General features: G+C 52.4%; 1 protein-coding gene across 1 annotated transcript; it reads right to left on the bottom strand.

Moving 5' to 3' along the window:
- Positions 1-144: 144 nt before the first annotated feature.
- Positions 145-20158, bottom strand: ABCC2 (ATP binding cassette subfamily C member 2). The gene is given in 35 exon segments (XM_033065857.1): positions 145-936; positions 1349-1543; positions 1896-2062; positions 2300-2458; positions 2698-2841; positions 2940-3041; positions 3441-3567; positions 4206-4405; positions 4508-4663; positions 5620-5774; positions 6238-6457; positions 6705-6810; positions 7231-7363; positions 8165-8351; positions 8649-8816; positions 8919-9005; positions 9007-9096; positions 9266-9392; positions 9589-9655; positions 9746-9830; positions 10100-10246; positions 10588-10725; positions 11185-11250; positions 11723-11817; positions 11820-11979; positions 12517-12695; positions 13251-13370; positions 13373-13433; positions 14040-14271; positions 14468-14523; positions 14846-14968; positions 15365-15499; positions 16491-16616; positions 17074-17247; positions 17777-20158. Coding segments are annotated over 35 exon segments (4659 nt in total). The 5' UTR covers positions 17819-20158; the 3' UTR covers positions 145-806.
- Positions 20159-20202: the final 44 nt, after the last annotated feature.

The raw sequence follows: 20202 nt of genomic DNA, 5'->3' as shown, positions 1-20202 counted from the left end.
AGAGTCAAGGGTTTGTCAGCAATAACCACCAACTTTGTGTGTGCATGGCTGTACACAGTTGTGTGTTTGCTGCTCTCCAGTTTTTCTCCACCACCATCAGGTTTGCAGTCTGGAACCACAGCCCAAAATCTGCCCCACAAGGGATTGTGATAACCTCAGGGAAGGGTTTGTTTATTTGCAATACAATCAAAGGGAGTAGAAACCACAGGGAAGGCAGGCAGGCAGTCCTGGTTTTGCTGCAGAGTGATGTTCTTGCAGGAGTAGAGCTGTGCCTCTGGATTTGGACTGCCCAGCTCTGTGTAACCTCTGTTGGCAGCTCTCCCCACCCAAGCACTAGCCAGGTTTAAAGCTAAACCGAGGCTTACTTATATGCCTTGATATCAGCCTTGTAGTTAGAAGACTACAGTTACAAAAAGTAAATAAATTATAACATTCATTCTTAGATTAAACTGTAAATTTCATTCCACAATGCTAAAGTATCTCTAAAGTAGATTCACCTGGCATGGTGAAGTACAAAAACTAAGACCACCCCCACTGGAGGTCATGATCTCCCTGCCTGGCAGATAGCTTTTCCCCTCGATCCTGGAATAAATTATGCAGCTCTAGAGCCTGTGTGCATACCAGGCACGATGTGGTAGCAAGGTTAACAGCTTGCTCAAGTCCAAATGTTCTGTCTCTGGACAGCCAGAGAAGCCACCCGCTTCGCTTCCCTGCTGCAGAGGCCAATTCCTGGGCAGCTTGGCTTGGGAGACACCAGGGCCTGCAGGAGGAGCCGTCTCACACCCGCGGCCCCTGCAGCACTCCGCCTACAGGGCAGTGCTTTCTGCAGAGGTGATGCCGGCGTCCTTTGCCATCCCGGAGAAGACGCCCTGTTTCTTGAGCAGCTCCTCGGGGCTGTCGAATTCCACAATCTGCCCAGCATGCAGCACCATCACCCTGGCAGAAGGGAACAAGAAGGCCTGAACTCCCAGGATCCGAGTGGATAGCACTGCTGGCACCTGCACTGCAGGCCCGCTGACCCTCACTCCTCCTAAGCCACTTTATGTGGTTCTGCTCTCAGCAGTGGTGAGGGCACAGCCCTCCTCCCTGTGTTATGGGGCAACAGGAAATGCTTCTGTGGTCTGTTGCTGTAAAGAAGGATCCCAAAAAATGTTTCTCCCACAAAGGTATCACTGCTGCATGGGCATCCTTACTGTTCTCTTCACCACTGTATTACTGCTCCAGGCTCTGCATCCACCTGGCTGCACCCCTGCCCCTCTGGCTGCATTCTTGCTTCCACTGCTGTCCAGCTCTTGCCCCATCCTAGGAGTCCAGATCCCCATTCCCTTTGTCCCATTGTCCATGGTACCTGTTGCTGTCCATGATGGTGTGGAGGCGATGGGCGATAGTAAGGACTGTGCAGTCAGCAAACTCACTCCGGATTGTTGTCTGGATTAAATTATCAGTTTCCAAATCTACGGCTGCTGTTGCTTCATCCAGGATGAGGATCTTGGCTTTGCGGAGCAGGGCTCGGGCCAGGCACACCAGCTGCCTCTGCCCAACACTGGGAGGGGATGAAGAGCATGAGTTATTAGACTGACACTAGCAGACCTGCAGGCCTACTGCATCTCGCTGCTCTGACCCCAACGCTGTCCTTGGCCTTTCCCGCTGACCATCTGCCACCCTGAGCACCCTGTCCCTCAGCATCTTTACTCTCTGGGCCACCACAGAGGGGTTGGCTCACACGAGCTCCCTAACAGCCCTGACTCCTCAGCCGTTTTCTTCCATCTTCAATTCCCAGAAGCTTCTGTGCATCATCTCTCGACAGCCACTGTTCTGGAAGCTGCTGTTCCAGACTGGTCCCTGGGATGTAGAGAAGGGAGGGGAGGTGGGCCTGCATCTGCTCCTCTGCTCACCTCAAGTTCTCCCCTCCCTCGCTCACGAGATGCAGCAGCCCCTCGGGAAGGCCTTGCACATATGTCTTCAGGTGAGCCAGCTCCAGGGCCTTCCAGACCTCCTCGTCTGAGTACTGGTCAAAGGGGTCCAAGTTCATCCGCAAGGTTCCAGTGAAGAGCACAGGGTCCTGCCAGGGACAGCACCATGTTCAGCCCCCCACAGACATTTACCAAGGGCAATGGCTCCTGGCCTCCACGTGTGGCCACATCCTGCTCACACCACTGCCTGCAGCTGGCAAGGGATGTGGTGACAGCCTGCTCACAGGCCTTTGGCACAGCCACAGCACTAAGGGACGCACTGAGGCCATGCAGTGCCTGCAGGGGCCGTGTAGCAGTGGGATGTGGAAAGGTGGGGATCAGCTCACCTGGGGGATGATGGTGAGGTTGTTGCGCAGGTCGTGGAGGCCAATTGTTGCTATGTCCACATCATCGATGATGATCTTCCCTCCAGCCGCCTCCAGCACCCGGAACAGGCAGTTGGTGAGGGAGGATTTTCCAGCCCCAGTCCGGCCTACAACCCCAATCTGTGGAAGCAACTTTTTAGACCAGCTGACTGCCCTGTAGAAAACAGGGCAGATCCTCCCCATCTTGGCTTGGTGGGCCTTCCTACCCTTACCATCACCCCAGACTTTGGTTCCTTTCCTGCAGCTCAAGTCCCCAGGAGCCACATCCCATCACCATCCCACCCCAGTGCACAGATTGAAGCTGAGAAGAAACAGCTTTAACAGATTTTCTGTAAAGAGCATAGTGAGGGCAGAGGCACCTTCTCAGTGCTCCCAATATTACAGGTGATCCCCTGAAGAACCAGGTCCAGTTCAGGTCGGTAGCGAACTTTGTAGTCAATAAACTGGATCTCGCCTCTGCTGGGCCAGCCACGTGGTGGACGGTTTTTTGTCACCCATGGAGCCTGGGGAAGGGCACAGGAGCATTAGGGGGGTTCACTCTGCGATGTCAACTAGCACCAAGCTGTGCAGCAGGTGCTTGCCCAGATCCTGCATTCCTCACCTCATTCTTCACCTTCATGTACTCGTGGACCCGCTCCACAGCCACGATGTTGGTCTCCAGCTCTGAAGATGTCCGCACCAGCCAGTTCAGTGTCTGGGTCACCTGCATGGCACAATCAGAGGATGCAGCACTCAGTGGCACCCAGGAACAACCACTTCCCACCTCAGCCTAGAAAGTTATCCTGGGTACGAGCACACCTAGCCTGACCCCTAATTGTCCACTGCTGAGACACAGCCCACCTCTCCCCAGTCCTTCAAAAACTTTGCTGGAGCATCTCTGACCCACAGCAGGGCTGTATTCCTCTCCATGGCAGCAAGTATCCCACTCACACTGGGATGGACATGTGCTTCCCTGGCTCTATAGACATCCCCCAGGTGATAGGACACCCCAGATAATCCATTTCCATGGATCAGAGCTGGGTGCAGGACAGCATTGTGCTGCCAGCCCAGAGCTCCAGAGACAGCCCTGTCCCAGAATGAGAGAATGCTTTCAGTGACTCACATTGAGAGCAGAGGAGACGGAAAGCCCCACAATGCCACCCTCCAAAGTGCTCTTTGCAATCACTGCCAGAAGTGCAGAGAAGAAGACCACCAGGCTCCCGACGAACTCCAGACGGATGGCCAGCCACCTGCACCAGGAGAGCACAGCTGAAGGCAGTGACAGGCAGGGAGGCTTCTGCCTGTGCCCAACACAGAGCCCACCAGTAATAGCAGCACTGCACCAGCATCCCTCACACCCAGCCATGAGCCCAGCGCTGTGCACATGGCACACATTAGTACATGTACACAGCAGGTCATTTGTGGCCAATTCTTCAAGCAGGTTCATTTATGTCAGTCCATGTCTCACACGTAACCTCCTGTGCTGGTAATGCCATGTATCAGAGGAGCCCCAACCATTCAACCCTCACACACCCAAATAATTTATCAGTAAGATTCAAAACTAGAAAGTGCCCACATCACACTCCCACTGGGCCTGCAGGATCACCCTCTTCCCAGAACTCACCAAGAGGATCTCAGCCCTTGACTGCACAGCTCACCCTGCCCAGCCTCTGGACACTGTGGGGGGCACACTCTGGCTTTCAAAATCATCCTAAAATATTCCATTGCCACAGATGGTGCCCCTATCCTACACTGCCCCAGTACCTACACAGACCCTCAATGCTGAGATCAAGAGGGAGAACTACAGGATCCCAGGGACCTCCCTCAGGACCCAGAAATCCCTGGCCAGAAGAGCTGCAGGCTGTGCTGTGGCATAAGTAAAATTCACCTATTTGATATTATCCAGGAATAAACACTCTTCTGATTTATGTCCATGATGATCTCATTATGCTTCAGGAACCGTTCTTGGTGTCCATAGGCCCGGATCACAGAAAGGCCTGACACTGTCTCACCAAAGTGGGAGTAGATGGGAGACCTGGTGACAGAGTCCAGACGCCTCAGCTGGCGTGATGTGGAGATATAGAAGCGCTGAAATGAGTGACACAGCTTGGTTACCAACACAAAGCCCAGCAACCACAAAGACATTGCTCTCAGCAGGGCAGAAGCTTCACTAAAGGCCCAGTTACTCACCAGCACAAAATAGTAGAAGATGCCCAAGGGAACTATAACAATAGCAAAGAATGGAGTGGCCAGGCAGATCACAACCAGTGTGCTGATGATGCCCATGAAACAGGAGAGCCAGCTGCGGAAGGACATGGGAATGGTCTCATCTACTGTGAAGATGTCCTGGAGCATATAAAAAAGTATAGAGAGGCAGTCAGTGACCCCAGAGAGAAGGAGAAGCCCAAAGGCCTCATACATACAGGGTTCCTACACACAGTGCCAGACACTTGTGAAAATATCCTGATAATCTTGAATTGGTGTTTCGGTCACAACTTCATTTAAGGCCACAGTTCTTAACTTGGGAACAGTTGAGTTAACTGAGAAACTTCCTATAATATTCCCCTGTTACACAGACCAGCTTTAAGAACTGCATCTTCAGCAGAACTTAGGACACAGGAGCAGTAATTGAAGCAAGAGGAGGGACGGGGCAAACTCTAGGTCCATGCAGGTGCACCCAGGCCTCCAGTTGGTCCTCAACAATCTCCTAGCTGGGCATCATATACTCCCTCAACTCAGAGTAAACCCAGGCTCGTAGGCTTAATTTTAAGATAAATTTTTATTCCCCAAAATCAAGAGATAGTACCAAAGGAAGAAGTGGAGTAGCAGCACACTTGAAATTACCTGTGTGTATTTTCCCTCCTTTCTCATTTTCACTTTGTTTTTGACCTTCACTTAGATAGAAAAGATTGAAGGTTTTGTTGATCGGCTGTATAACCAGAAAAACTTCTCACTGTGGGACATGAGCTCTAGGCTCTTACCTCTCTTAGTGATCTACTATGGACTCTGCTGTTTCTCCACATCTTTCTTGCCCAGGTGATCCCAAACAGGACACAGTATCCAGGTGTAAGCTCCTCAGCACTGAGCAGAGGAGGTAGCAACTTCCTGTGTGTCTTTCTAGTACAGCCCCGGATGTAGTTTGGCTCATGGTCAGCCTTGCACCATGTCCTCCTGGTCCCTTCCTGGCCCTTACCTGGGCTCAGCAGTGCAGTGCTCAGCAGCAGCAGGGTTATGCCACTACCCAACACGCTGCAGACGTGGTGGAACAAACGCCTTCTCCGTGTTGGGGGGTGTTCTCTTACCTTGGCAAACCGATTGACGATGCGGCCGATGGGAGTGGTGTCGAAGAAGCTCATGGGCACGCGCAGGATGTTGCTGAGCAGCTGCTGGTGCATGATGCGGGAGGCTTGCATGGAGCCCCAGACAGACAGCATGGTTGCAAAGAGCAGGAAGACAGCTGCAGGGAGAGCACGGGGCTGTCACCAGCTCGTGGGTGACACTGGCCCCAGGCACCCTTTGGCTTGATGGACACACCAAGCAGCACCAAGCCAGCAGCAAGCCGCTGGGATAATCCTGCATCCCACCTTCTAGGGAGGCCTCAGCAACTGTGTCCCAGCACAGGGGAGGAACACTAACCCTATTGGAAAACCTTGGGCCCCAGAACTATCTAATCTGATTAAGGAAAATTATCTTAAACTGAGGGGGCAACACAGACTTGGGGCAATTTGTGTTGCTTTCAGACTGGCTTTTCAGACTTCACAATTCAGCCACAAGCTGGAATGAAGGCAGCAGCAGCAGGCAAATGAATAAAATGCTGGGTCCCCTGCTCCTTACTGCACTGCTGGCTGCAGGCCTTGAAAGTCATATCCCTCCTGGACCACACAAACGAGGTGAGTGGGAACTGCTGTCCCCACACTCACCTTGTGCCACCCCCAGTGCCCCATAGACACCGATGCGCAGGTCCCGCAGGTGCGTGGGATAGGTCTGGTTCAGGTAGCGCACCGAATCATCAGTCCAGTCACTGAGCCACAGGTTGCTCCCCACATAGGCAACGTTTTGTCCAACATAGCCCATGACAATCCAGAAGGAAAGGCACCAACCAACAGCACGCAGGTACCGCACGTACATGGAGAACTTCACCTGTGGGCCAGTTGAACCCATCAGACTGCAGGCAATGACACCCAGCACAGCCTTGGGACTCCACCTTGCTGCCCACAGTGTCCCCCTCCACCACCCCACCCACCAGTCCCAGGCAGCTCTGTCTCCTTCGTGCCTCTTGGCTGTGGCTGCACCACAGCCAGCCCACACCAGCTTCTCTGAGCCACAGCCAGGGTCTGGCAGCACCTAGCCAGGACAGCACAGCGCTTCATCCCTCCATCCTCCTCACCCTGCCGGTTTCCACAGTTTCTTTCTCGATCAGTTTCTGTCCCTTCAGCTTCTTTGGGGACTCCTCCTGGGCCTTCTTCTGGGATCTGGTGCTCCTTCTACTAAGGCTGCAGGGAGGTGATGAGTACCATTAGTCACAGGGTGTTGGATTGGTCGTAATCTCCTGGGGGTCCATCCCTGTGCTTCACTGGGTCTTCTTCCACAGTGGTGGAGTCCTTTGAAAAAATGTCCTAACTGGGGCAGCTTTGAGTGGAAGCACTGGGCACATACAGCCATAAAATTAAAGCCTCATTCCCAAAAGCAGAACTAGCCATCAGCACGAGTTTCAGGGAAGACTCCAGAGTAAGGCTGTGGCACACTAGTGTGAGTAAAGGCAAAATCAGATGTTCCTGACCCAGAGCAACTTGTGGTGGGAGAAGGCAGGGAGGCTCCCAGCTGGAATTCCCTAGGAAGTCCCCAGATCCCTATCTCCAAGGGAGCAGTGCATGTGGCAGGGGAAAGAGCTGAGAGCTCAGGCCATGTCCCACCTGCGACTCAAATTTCTCCGATGGATGCTGGCCTCTCGCCTCAGGGTCATAGTCACCGCATCATCAGAGCGCTCCTCCAGGCAAGGATCAATATCTTCATCAGGCTCCTCTTCATCCTCAGCTAAAGCAACAGCTACAGGCACAGGGAGGAAGGAAGGTAGGGTCAGGCACTGAGAAAAGAGCAGATCCCACACACCACACCTCTGCTGCGCTCAGCTCCATGCTGTACCCTAGCCCTAGGCTGTGTCCTACCACCACTTATCACACCTTCCTCCAACCTTGCTGTAAGAACCAGCACAGCAGGAGGAGGAAGAAGTACATTGTGCTGGAGGGAAAGCTGACAGAGGACATAGGCTAAAGGCCTGTACGGAGGCAATCTCTGCTGCTGACTTATTCCAGCATCACTGGCCAGACCTCAAGCAAAGGTTTGTGCTAGTTTAGTAGGTGCAAGATCTGGTAGGTCACATCACTTCAGCTCAGAAGCATCTCCTTGAGCAGGTGGAGATGAGCCCTGTGAAGACATAGAGCTGGACAACTGGGCTGAGCCCTGACAGGGCATCCACCTGACCTGACACCACCCACAGCACTGGGGGACATGATAAAGATGGAATATTGTCCAGTGGGATGTTTAGAACAAACCAAAGGATCTTTCTGACCCCAGCATCACACAAATATGGAGTCTGCTGCCATATAAGATTTTGGGACCCATAATAAATGGAGTAAAAAATTTAAACAGGTCCTGTGCTAGATGTTCAACATAATGCCTGAAGGCAAATCTTAGTCAGGAAGTCATTGTGCTGCTATTGCCAGAAGCTGAGAAGGATTCATAGTAGCCACCATTGGTGCCTGGGCTGGATAGAGCCAGGTCAGGCTGACAGATCAGAACTTCATTCACAGCCACTCTAACTGCCATAGCCCCCTGTGTTCCCAGTACCTGCAGTCTTTTCCTCTGAAACATCCTCCTCCTGGTTTCCATACAAGTTCAGGAACTGGGAAAAGGCCCCCTTGTTTGCAAGCAGGGTGTTATAGGAGCCATGCTCAGACACTGCTCCTCCTGCCAGCACCACGATGTTATCGACCTCCGGCAGGAAACTGATACTGTGCGTCACCAGGATCCGTGTCTGCAACAAAAGGGTTGCAGTGATCATCAGAGCACCCCTCATCCCCAGCCGTGGGTCTGCAGGCTCTCCATCTCCCACCTGGGGACTTGTCTGCTTATCAATGCCTGGCTGTGGGAAACACAGGGTACCCCTCTGGGGACTCCTGAGGCCTCCCTTTGCCTGCTGCAGCCCCATGTGAAAGCTAGAGGATTCCCATCTGTCCCAGACAAGCAACCTCAGAGTTCCTTGGATTGTTAACGCCGTGCCTGCGCCACTCCTGCCTGGCTGGGTGGTGGGTTGCAGGGTGTGGGTGCTCACCTTCTTTTGCAGCAGCCCTTTTGGCCCCAGCACTTGCTCGAACAGGTACTTGGCCACGTGGGCGTCCACGGCAGACAGCGGATCATCCAGGATGTAGATGTCGGCGTCGCTGTACACCGCCCGCGCCAGGCTGACCCGCTGCTTCTGGCCCCCGCTCAGGTTGATGCCCTGGAAGGGAAGGACCTCCCTAGACATGGGGCTGGCACAGAGCAGCAGCTTTGACCTCTGCTGCAGGTGCTATTGGAAACCCACGGTGCCCAGGGCTGATACCTTCTCTCCAATCTCTGTCTGGTCACCTGCAGGCAGCAATTTCAGATCTGGAAGGAGGGCACAGGCCTTGATGACCTGCTGATATCTGTCCTTCATCCAGTTCTGATCCGAAAAGGATGTTGTCTTTCAGTGTGGCATTCTGGATCCAAGCCTGCTGGGGGACATAGGCCAGGGAGCCCTGGAAGGACAGATGAGAACAGCTACCTGTCAGAGATCAGCCTGAGCACTGACACCTCCTGCAGCCTGTCTTTGCCCTGAGGCACCACTCTGGGTGGTGGTCCTGCTCTACTTCCCTGCTGAGCTCCCAGGCAGCCCCAAAGCCTCATGCACCAGCTGGGTCCTCTCACCTGGATGTTGATGTGTCCCTTGATATTCTCCATCTCCCCGAGCATGGCTGACACCAATGAAGATTTGCCTGAACCCACAGGCCCCACCACAGCCACCAGGCTCCCAGGTGTGATGTCCAGGGTGACACTGCAAAGACACAAGAGCTGGGGAAGCAGCACTGCCAGGTCACCCATCAGGTCCTGTGTGGGACCAGCACAGAGCAGTGTCTCTGGGACACTCGTGTCCAACAGCACTGTGAGAGGTGATTGCCCTCCCCAACTAATAACACAGAAAGCCTCCCTCTCCCCAGCCCTCTGCCCCTGATGTGGCACAGAGCACTCACTCTCTTATGGCAGCGTTGCCGTCCTGCTCCCAGGCAAAGGTGGCCTCCGAGAAACTCACAGCATTGCCTGTCAGAGAGAAATGTCCTTCTGAGAGGGGAAAGCCCAGGGCTGTGCCAGCCTCAGACCCCACAGGGAGTAATCTGGAGGTTCACCTGCCTGCAATGTGGTTTTGGTGGATAGCTGAGGTGTCCAGGTCGCCTCCACTCAGGTAGCGCTCCAACCTCACAGTCGACACATTGGTCTGCCATGGTGGAAATGGGGTGAAGATGGCACATGGGCATGGGGCACAGCTGGGTGGGCTGGCAGAAGCCCACAATCAGAGCACCACATCAAATTCCCCTCCAACCTCTGGGCCCCAAACCTGCGTTATGCACGTGAGTCCTGTCCCACCCCACTGCCAGCAGAGTCCTGTGCACTGACCCCTGGGGCTCCATCACACACCTGAGCCCCATGTACTGGTTTGGACAGAGGTCATAGGATCCCCTACACCTGCCCTATGTGAGGCCTGACCTGCACCATGGAGGAGATGACCATGGGGAGCATGGCCAAGGGGAAGCGCAGCACATTGAAAAGGGAGATGGCAGTGAAGGCCTTCTGTGCATCCAAGATGTTGTTCTCATCCACAAGCACATAGACACCAAAGCTTGCCAAGGAGACCTAGGACAGATATCAGGGAAAGCCACCATCAGTGTGTTTGTGTGCAGCCCAGACCCTCACACTTCCCCAAGGCCTCAGCAGTGCCTTCATGCTGGGGACTTGTTCCCCTCCTGCTTCTGCTCTCCTTTGGGCCCCATCTCACCACCCCAATGGGACCCCTTTCCACCACAGCTCTCCTGCCAGCAACCAGAAGCATAATCTATATCCCAAGCATCCACCTGCCAGCCCCTCCTTGCTGCAGAAACTCCAGCTGAGGTTCCAGATATTTCCCATCCCCTTGGACACAGCCCAGCCCCAGCTGAGAGGAAGGTACAGCCCTCCCCAGGGCTGTTGTCACTCACCAGGGAGGGAGCACATGTGAACACAAAGACAGAGACTGACTGCAGGTAACCAAAGTTCACCAAGTTCTTGAGTTCACGTGCCCGGATGTCAGTAACTCGCTTCTCAAAGGAGGGCTCCCAGGCAAAAAGCTTCAGGATCTGCAGGATGAGCAGGGTGAGCGATGCTGGCCTCAGAGGAATGCCCACCTCCACACTCAGCTCACTAGTGGCCACCTCCATCACCAGCTCCCTGCTTGCTCAGAAGTCTGCTTGGCCACTGCATCTCTCCTCTCCTGTGCTGCTTACAGCATTTCCCCACTGCACCCCCACTCCCTCAGCCTCAGCTACAGGTCACTGCCAGCCCCTCTGCCACCACAGCACTACCACAGCCATCCAGGAAACACTCAGAAAACCCCCTCTTGGTTCCCAAGTCTTATTCCAAGCATCCAGAGCTCCTCCCCAGCCAAATTTCGAAAAGATGAGGCAGCCAAGGGAATTGCAGAGACCCAGACACAGAGCCCTCAAGCTAGAATAACACTCATGCTGTAGTGTGCTGCCTCCAGGTACAATGCACCAAAAAGAGGGGTGCAGCAGCTGCCCAGAGTCTCCACTGCTCACCTTGATTCCATTAAGTATTTCAGTCATTATTTTCATGCGTTCATCCTTGTTCTTCATGTTCTTCTCCTACAAACAGAAGAGACAGACATTACCTAAAACAGACAGCAGCTCACCCTTGAAAATACATCAGAGAAGAGAAGGATGGGCTCCACAGCTCAGAAAAGTCATCCCACGAAGCTGAGCCTTAGCTCCCTGTGGCTCTGGACAAGGTGGGGGAAAACACCACCCTGCTGTCCAGGTAAAAGCTAAAGCTTTATCTTATGGTTGGCAATATCTCATTTTTAGCCCTCAAGGCTGTGCCTAGTCTGGTTCAAGTTCAGCTGTGATGGTAGAACAGATTTCACCTGTCTCCTACTCATGGCAGCTGATCACCTCTGGCTTAGGCTAGAGACACCCCAGCCCAAGTGAGATCAACTTCCTAGGCTGGGAAAGATCCACAGCGTAAAAGCAAAGAGTAGGGAGTGTGGAAAATGAGGGAGAGGAGCATCAGTGGGGTTGGATGTGGGAGTCCAGGGAGCATATTGCAGCCACTACTGACCTGAATGGTTTTGGCCTTGGCAACCAGGGACCGCATTTATGGGGAGGAGCAGCACCATGTTGCAATGCCAGCCAAGACAGAGGGGCCCAGCTCTGCCAGAGGAAGATAATGGACAGGATAATTTGCAGGGGGCATGACCACAGCTGGTGAATATAGTTGGCTGCATCCATGAAACCTCTGGGCATCCAGCTGACATGAGATTCACCAGTCTCTCCCACCGTGGACTCCTTGCGGGTGGCTCCGGACATGGTGAGCGACTGGAAAGAGAAAGCACAGTCAGTACAAGCCAGTCTGGGAGCAGCCCTGCTGCCAGCAGCATGGTTCAGAGCAGGGAATTAGCAGACCAGGCTGAAACCACTTCTGGGCTTGCTCCTGGTGCCTTCTCCTGTCCACCAGTGCTCTCCTCACTGCCCGGAGCCCCTGGATGCTGGGTGCAAAGGAAAGCGGCCCCTGGATGCTGGGTGCAAAGGAAAGCGCCCCTGGATGCTGGGTGCAAAGGAAAGCACCCCTGTGCAGGAATTCTAGTGGCACCTGCCCTAGGTGTTGCACTGCTCTGAAGAGAAACCTCCTCAGCCCCTGGTAGCTGTCAAACACATGCTGCAGCACACAGGTCCCAAGCAGAACTAGGCTCACAGTGTCCTCAGTGCTGGGTGGGTGTCCCCCAAACTCTCCCTGTGCCTTCTGAGGAGGAATGTGCATCCACACACCCCAGGTTGAGGGGTAGGCAAGAGACAATTTTATCCACAGCCCAGCTTGGAGAAAGCCAACAGGGATGATGACAGGACCATGCAGACCTTCTTGTAGATGGCAGCAATGAGACTGGCTCGCACATTTATGCCAAGTTGGAAGCACAAGCTGAAGTGCTGCTGCAGGCAGATGGACTGGACCAGCGCTGTCAGGAAGAGCAGGATGGCGTATAAATAACCTTGCCAGGCAAAGGAATCCTCATCTGACACAAAGGCAATCAGCAGGCCTGGTGGGGAAAGAAGCTCATGAGACACACACCCTACTGAGACAGACCCAAGCAGGATGCTCCAAGCGAATGCAGGGAGAGCATCCTCACAAGAGTGGTGAGCAAACCCTGCCCCGGAGACCAGGCTCCATGGTCAGCAAGCTGGGAACCCTGTTCTGCCAGAGACACAGCAGTGGGTCACTAATGGAAGATGATCCACAGAGACTGTGCTGCCTGTGCAAAACAAAGTGGGGAGGCCCTGCTGGGCTGAGCTGCACTGACTCCTGGAGGGCCCCAGAGAAGAGCCAGGCTGTCTCCAGGGAGGGAGCAGGACTGCATAGCAGGATGCAAGGGAGCAAGCTATTACAGGTAAGAGCTGGCAGCCAGGTCAGATCAGTTCTTTGTTAAACTGTATCCCAACATATTCTCCCATTTTTGGTGAGGGCACAAAATGTCCCCAGGGTCTGTGGCTGGCAGAGGCACACATAGAGAGATGGTGGGGCTGGATGCAGTGCACACGGAGGGGGCGGTGAGCTGGGTGCAAAGTCAGGACAGAGACAGAGACAAAGGACTCACTTCAGCAGCTGGGGCTGACAAACACAAGTGCATCATGCACCACCTTGAATGCCACTGCCAGCAGGAGATTCTGCTTGAAGGTCTTGGCCAGGGTATTCAACAACCAGCCCCTGGGGTATCCTTGGGAGGGCCTGAGTCCTTCTTGTCTCCCTTCTTCTTCTTCTTCTTTGGCTGCTTCTCCTCCTAGAGGGAAGCCACATAGAAGTGAGGTTGTGCAGGCACCCTGCATCTGGAAGGATGCTTCAGGACAGCGCCTCACAGACCCCAGATCAGGTATCCTGGATGAAGCCTTAGCTTCAGCTTCTGTCACATTCCCTTTCTCTGCTCATGTCATACACACCCAGGACGAGCACTGTCTCTTTTGTACCAAAGACAATTGTTAAAACCAAAACCAGCCTGAACCTCTCAGGCCAAAAATCAGGCAAAAATTGTGAAGAATCTGAGGCCGGGGGCGATCATGGAATGATGTTCACTCAGACCTTGTTGCTGGAAAGTATCTGAGGTAGATAGACATAAGGGAACTGCTTGTACTGCAGGTCAGAGGGTGGTTCCTGTCTTATGTAAGGCAGAGAGATGGAGACTTTCTCGGTCTCTCAAAATACAGGGATCTGCCAAGAACATGACAGGAAGACCCTGTCATGGGTCCCCTATCGTTGCCCATGGTCCTGCAAGATCAAAGAAGGGAAAACCCAGCAAAGAGGGCTGCAGGGAGGTGAGGTGACCCTATTCCCTGAGGCTAGACCTGGATGTCTCAGTCTCATACAAGGCCAAGGGTAGAAATGGATTTACCAGCACCAGGATGTCTTGGCTCTGGGCCTTGCTCATGCCATTCACATGGTCTGGGTCACCTTCCCGGCGTCTCCTCTTGCGTTCCCGTTTCTCCAGTTTTGTTCTGGCCTTCTTCATCTCAGTCTTCATGTTCTTCTCAAAAGCAGTGTAAAGAGCCTTTGTCTTGTCTTTATCTTTTAATTCCCAGACATCCTCTATCTCCAAAGGCTTGCGATAGCCCTTGTAAACCATTCTGTGGGACAGAGACATCCCATGATAATTGGTTGGAGATTCCTTGCTGCAAATGAGCCTTCCCACCCATCCTGGCCCCAGGCTCAGGCTGCACAGGTTGCACCCGATGTGGTGCCTCTCCCAGCTAACTCCAAGCAGCCTGAGCTGCAGGTTCCCCTGCATTTTGCCAGCCTGACCTCCCTCAAAACCCTGCTCACCTGCTGTACCATTCAAAGGTGATGGAGCTCAGGAAGGAGGCTGTCACCTCTGGGTTCTATGGTACAAAGCAAAGGGAGTACTGAGAAATTGTTTATGCTGGGGATGGCTTTGACAAAAACTGATTTAGCACCCCCAGCCATTAAGGAGCCTCATAGGTTTCAAACCGTACAGCTCCAGAAATCTCAGCTCAGAGCTAACAGCAGCCCACCATGGACACACATGCAGATCCCCCATGCTGCAGGCTCCAGCTCTTGCTGAGCCCTGTGCTGAAGTCCTCAGGTCTTCCCAAGGAGCCTGGAGCCTGCATGGAGCCTGCCCTGCCCCACACAATGCTCAGGATGTAGTGCCCCAAACCCACTCCCGTGTAGTCCTCGCACCTTCTTCCCGATTTCCTTTGTTTCTGGGGCAATATCTGAGAAGCCTGAGACAAGGAAGAGCAGCAGCTGGAGCCCGTAGGAGATGAAGAAAAGGATAAACCGTGGCAGGTCAGAGATTGGTTCCTGCAGAAATGGAAAGCCCATGGGTTATTGCTGGAATTGTCCCAAAGCCCCTGGTACTCCAGAGACAAGATCCATCCCCTGGCTGAGCCAAAGAGAGCAGTGCAAAACTCGCTCTGAGTCCTGGATCAGCTTCCCTTTGCCACATCTCCCTGCTTCCCCATGACCTCTCCCCTAAGTGTTTAAGGGGAAAAATTAGTCCTGGAGAGCTTACACCCCAAAGAGACAGGATTAACTCAAACAGCATTTCCTTCTCAGGTCTTTTCTGGTTCCCCGAGGTCCCCAGGGCAGCTGGGACCTCAGTGATACCACACAGAGCTTGTCAAAAGAAGTGTATGAAGAAACTTTGGGAACAGAACAAGACCATGGGGAAGCACAGAGCTTCCTGTAAAACCCAACCTGCAGGGCTTTCCGGACGAGCGACTGGAATGGCAGTATCCCACAGAGAAGAGACAGCGTCAAGAAGCAGAAAAGCACCCCCGAATCTCTGGGCAAGCAGAAGCGGCGTGCCTCATGGATCAGCAGGACCATCATCTGGGGGAAAGAAAATCAGTCAGAGCTGCAGGACTAGGTCTGGCTCTAAAAGTGTCTTTGGAGCATGTGTCCTGGGATGCCAGCCCATGTGATCTGCTGGGATTCACTGCCTTGAATACCCTGAACACACCACCAACCCTTCATAAGCTTCAGAATTAACTATATAGGACAAAGGTTTATTTCAGGAAGACACAAGATAAGGTTTGAATGCACCTTGACATTACAGCAGGGTACTGTTACTCTTTCTAGCTGTTCTCACTCTAGATTCTCAGACATATCAAGCTGTGATGGGTCACACCCTATTTCCTGCACCTTGCCTCCAGACCTGGAACTGAGCCCAGATCATGTTCCAGCAGTGCAGCCTCTCTGGGCAATCCCTCTTACCATCTCACATGGACTCTGCATGTGAAACTAAATGACATGACAAAATAAGAAAGCAAATGAGGGTGCTATTTTGCTTTTAAGTGTAGCTCCTGAGCATTTGTTAAGACTGTTAGAATACCCATCACACAAGATGTCTGTAACTTCCATGCACATATTCCATCAAGCTAATAGCCACTAAGTCCTCTTTAGCCAACTTTTCCTCTGCCTGGGCATCCTGTGGTGCTTCTTGGCTCTCTGCACAAAACTGAGTAGCAACGTACAGGAAGCTGTGAGACATCAGAGCATCAAGCCATGGTCTGATGTTCACACTGCAAAATCAGTCCTGTGAAACTCATACTGCTCCTAGTAAAGGTTCTATCAGAGACCTCAGCTACACTTCCAGGCATAGAATCATCCCAGTCTTAAGGATAACAGCAGTAAGCACTGTACAAACAGGCCCTCAACATATCACCTTCATGAACCACCCACACAGGTTTGGGGCTAGTCCTACCCAATTTCCAGGCTACACTTTCCCCTTGGACACAGGTTCCCACTGATGTCTGTGCTGCTTGGTGCATCAGTCCACCCTGTCCCTGGAGACACACAGCATATCAGAGCTGAGCCTTACCCAGGTGGCGATGTAGAGGCTGGGGTTTGTGTACAGGACAGCTGGCACACCACCCTGCTCAGCATCATCTACAGATGTCAGGGCCAGCTCCGCCACTGCCGCCAGCACCAGCAGAGCAGTCAGCACCTGTGGGGAGAGAGGGCCAGCCCATTGTGGACACTGGGAACCACTGGGAGACAACAGAGTTCAGCATAAAATACACCCATACATCCTTACACCCTTTTCAACACAGACTTGGCCTGGGAGAGCTTTCAACCCTGTGAATGTACCACAGTTCCACAGGAGCACTGCCATCATTTTGAGTTCAGAAGATAACAGTCCACAAGATGAGAGACCCCAATAAACACTCTGCCCTCCCTCCTAGTGCATCTCTCCCTGTTATGCCCTCTGTCCCAAATATGCCTCCTGCTGAATTCCCCTTTACATTTCTGTCCCGGATGTCCCCTATCCCATTGCTCCTTCCCTCCTACACTTCTCATCTCTCCATCCCACACCTGACTGTAGCACAGAGTCTTCCCACTCACACAACCAACATCTCAGGCTGCTCCAGCCTGTCATCTGTGCCCCCTCAGCTCCACTCTACCTGTTTGATGATGTACAGTATGGTCAGAGAGGATTTCTTGGCTTTGGATTTGCACATGGGCAGGAGCTGCCATGGGGCCAAAATCCAGAAGAAGCCAAGGGGGACCCAGACCAACACAGTCTGCTGGAAGCACACAGGCAGGTCGGCATCCGGACGGGCAAGGTAGGAATCATTCTGGGGGCAGCAAGGACAGAACACCAGTCACTTGCAATGGCTTGACTCTCACTTGGCACATAGGACAAGAGCCAACACTCCTATAGGTCCTGCCCACCCAGCTCCACCCCAGTGCACCCCCCCTTCAACACCCACCCTCCTGGATGAGCGTTTCAGCACTCGGCCAAGGTCCAAGCAATACCCCTATGCCCATCTCTGCCTGAATGTGGGATGGCCATCCCTTGCTGGAGCCAAACCAGCAGAAGTAGTTGAAGCCAAATCATTCCCCAGAAGCCCACACAGGGTGTCCTGTGTTCCCAGGTGAGCTAAAACAGGACAGAGCTCAGTCAGAGAGGTGTCACTGCCTCACTGTCTGGTGAACATCACGCAGGCAGTGCACAGCACTTGGTGCCATGGCACAAACTCTGCCCACCACTGGCAGTTGGGTCTCACTAGGAGGAGAAGCTGTGAGCCTTGGAATCCACTGCTCTCCCCCCACACAGGGTGCCCTACACCAAGAACAGGCAATGGGGATGATCCAGCCACTCACCCAGAACACGGAGCCGCAGAACTCCTCCAGGGCTGCTGACATAGCTCAGGGGAGAGGAAACAGCAGCTCCTTCCTCTCGCTCCGCTCAGCTGAGAGACCTGGGCAGATGCTTGGGATAAAAGTCTCCCCCCACACCCTCAAGCGGTCTTGGGACAAAATCCCTGATGACACACAGTTATTTATTAACTCAGTGCTATTGCACAACCCACAAATCAAAACAGTGACCAAAAGGGCTTGGGAAGCTGCATAGGTTCAGAAGGGAGGAGAAGAAGGCCCAAGAAAGAGATCAAAGGGGAGACACAGGGACGTGACAGAGTCACTGCAGGACAGCACAGCCATTGCTCAGAAACCATGGCCTTGATCAGTGCACACCAACAGACACAAACTCGTCTGGACCTGCTAAAGACACTACTTTGATGCAACACACCTCTCCAGTGAGAAGCCTGCTGAATGCTAACAAAATGTCCAGCAATGGCTGGTCCTACAGTGGTTGGTGCTACCTGGCAAGGGGGCCTGTGACACCAGCAGTGCCCCAGGCCTAGGAAGCTGCAGTATCTTTCTTGCAGCTGAGCTGACCACATGCTTCACTAGTCTTTCTGAGTCCTCAGGATCCAGGTTCCTTTTACAATTTCTAGTCTGAAATTTTCCAGACTCCTCTTTTAATTCTTTCTTTTCCACATTTCCATGTTGTCTGTGTGTTATGGCAGTTGGCTGACCACAAAACCCCAGAGACTTTGAATCTTCATTCTAAGGTAACCCCCAACATCTGAGACAGAAAGAGGACGATTCCGAGGACAGTAATTGCCACTGAATCCTAATTGCTTAGAAAGGCCTAGGTGTGACAGGGACACTTGGTGACAGTGCTACTAAGGCTGGATCTAGATTTGCTTGATCATGTGTGCTCTTGAGGAACGGTAAATAAAAGGGGACTGTAGAGTGACTGCAATGATTGTGCTGTCTCATTGTACACAGAGTTACAAGATAACTCAGAAGTCAAGGGTGACATAATGAGTAATTTATCAGGAATCATCAGTATCAAAGAAAGGCTCAATGTCCAACTCAGCAGTTAATTATTAGTAGTTTGTCTGATTAAAGCAACATGTTTTTCTAAATAAAGCTATCCCTAGTGCTACATCCTCTGGGCCAAACCAATACACTGCTGATGGGAGCTGTAAACTGATACCACGAGTAAGAAGTGAATGGAGCACTCAGCCCTTCTCCATCTGAACTGATGTGATTTTTTTTTCCTGACACTGGCACAGGCATCCTCTGCCTTGCTCAGAACCACTCAGAGCACTGCTGCCAAGGGGGCCATCTGCTTATGACACCTTTCTACATAATGCCCCATCCCATTGCTTGTCTCAGCTTTTAGTACAGGTCACAACTCACCCTGTCTTTGGTCTCTCACTCAGAGTTGAAGGGTTGCCCTCAGTACAGGACTTCACTCTTTGATGTTCAAAGCAAGCACAACTCACTTTCTCTACCCTCACTGCTGGGGAATGCTCCTCCCAAAAACCCAGTTTTTCTGTCCTTCAGCTCCTTCCATAAATCGTCCTCCACTAAAATACCAGAAAACATTCACGGAGACCAAGATAATAAAGTAGTAGCACCTCTTTGGCCAGCAGTATCATTTTCCCTGTGCTCCACTTTATCCATCTGTTGCACAGCAATTTGTAACTTTTCAAATCTAGGTATTGGTTCATGCCTGTCTCACACAGGGTCTAGTCCAGAGGTCTCTGCCAAGCAATAAACCAAATTCCTCCAGTCCTCACTGCTCATCTCTTCTCTGAAGGGTTTGTTTCTCTGCCTTGTCATGCTCTTACCCCAAGTTCAAAAACCTGAGGCAGCTGGGTCAGCAGAATATTCATCTAAATTGAACTACCAGTATCATAATCAGGACCATGACTCATGAAATCTCAACATAAGCCATGAACTCTTGAAGAGTGTATTCTAAACTATATTGACAATAACCACAAATTTAATCACTCTTTCTAAGTTTGGATCCTTCCTATAGCCTGCACATCTGTCAGTGCTGAAGCAGGCTCTGACACCAGCACCCAGCTACACAGTCATTCCCCCTTCCAGCTCCTCTGTTAAGTTCCCAAGGTCTTTTGGGAAACACCATTATCTCTAATGGATCCATGTGAAAATGTACCCTTTATAATGAAAATATGTAGTCTTGGTGATAGGTTTTCAATAATGTGATTCTACTTAGGGTGGCAAAGGTGCTGTCATCGTGTCAAGTGTCACATTTTTTTCCATACATCCTCACAGGCTGTAAGCTATTGCCAAGATGGGAAGAGAAATCTGTACCCTGCATTTGCTTTCTGAGGTCCACTATCTCAACTGTCAGAGGGATTCTCTTCAGCTTTGTAATGTTTTACAGAAGCAGAAAGCTTTACCTCCAGGTCTCTACTCTTGCAATG

This window comes from Catharus ustulatus, chromosome 8, assembly GCF_009819885.2.
Source record: "Catharus ustulatus isolate bCatUst1 chromosome 8, bCatUst1.pri.v2, whole genome shotgun sequence".
NCBI lineage: Eukaryota > Metazoa > Chordata > Aves > Passeriformes > Turdidae > Catharus > Catharus ustulatus.
The sequence above is the reverse complement of the archived record's forward strand: the minus strand, read 5'-3'. Positions and strand labels throughout refer to the sequence as shown.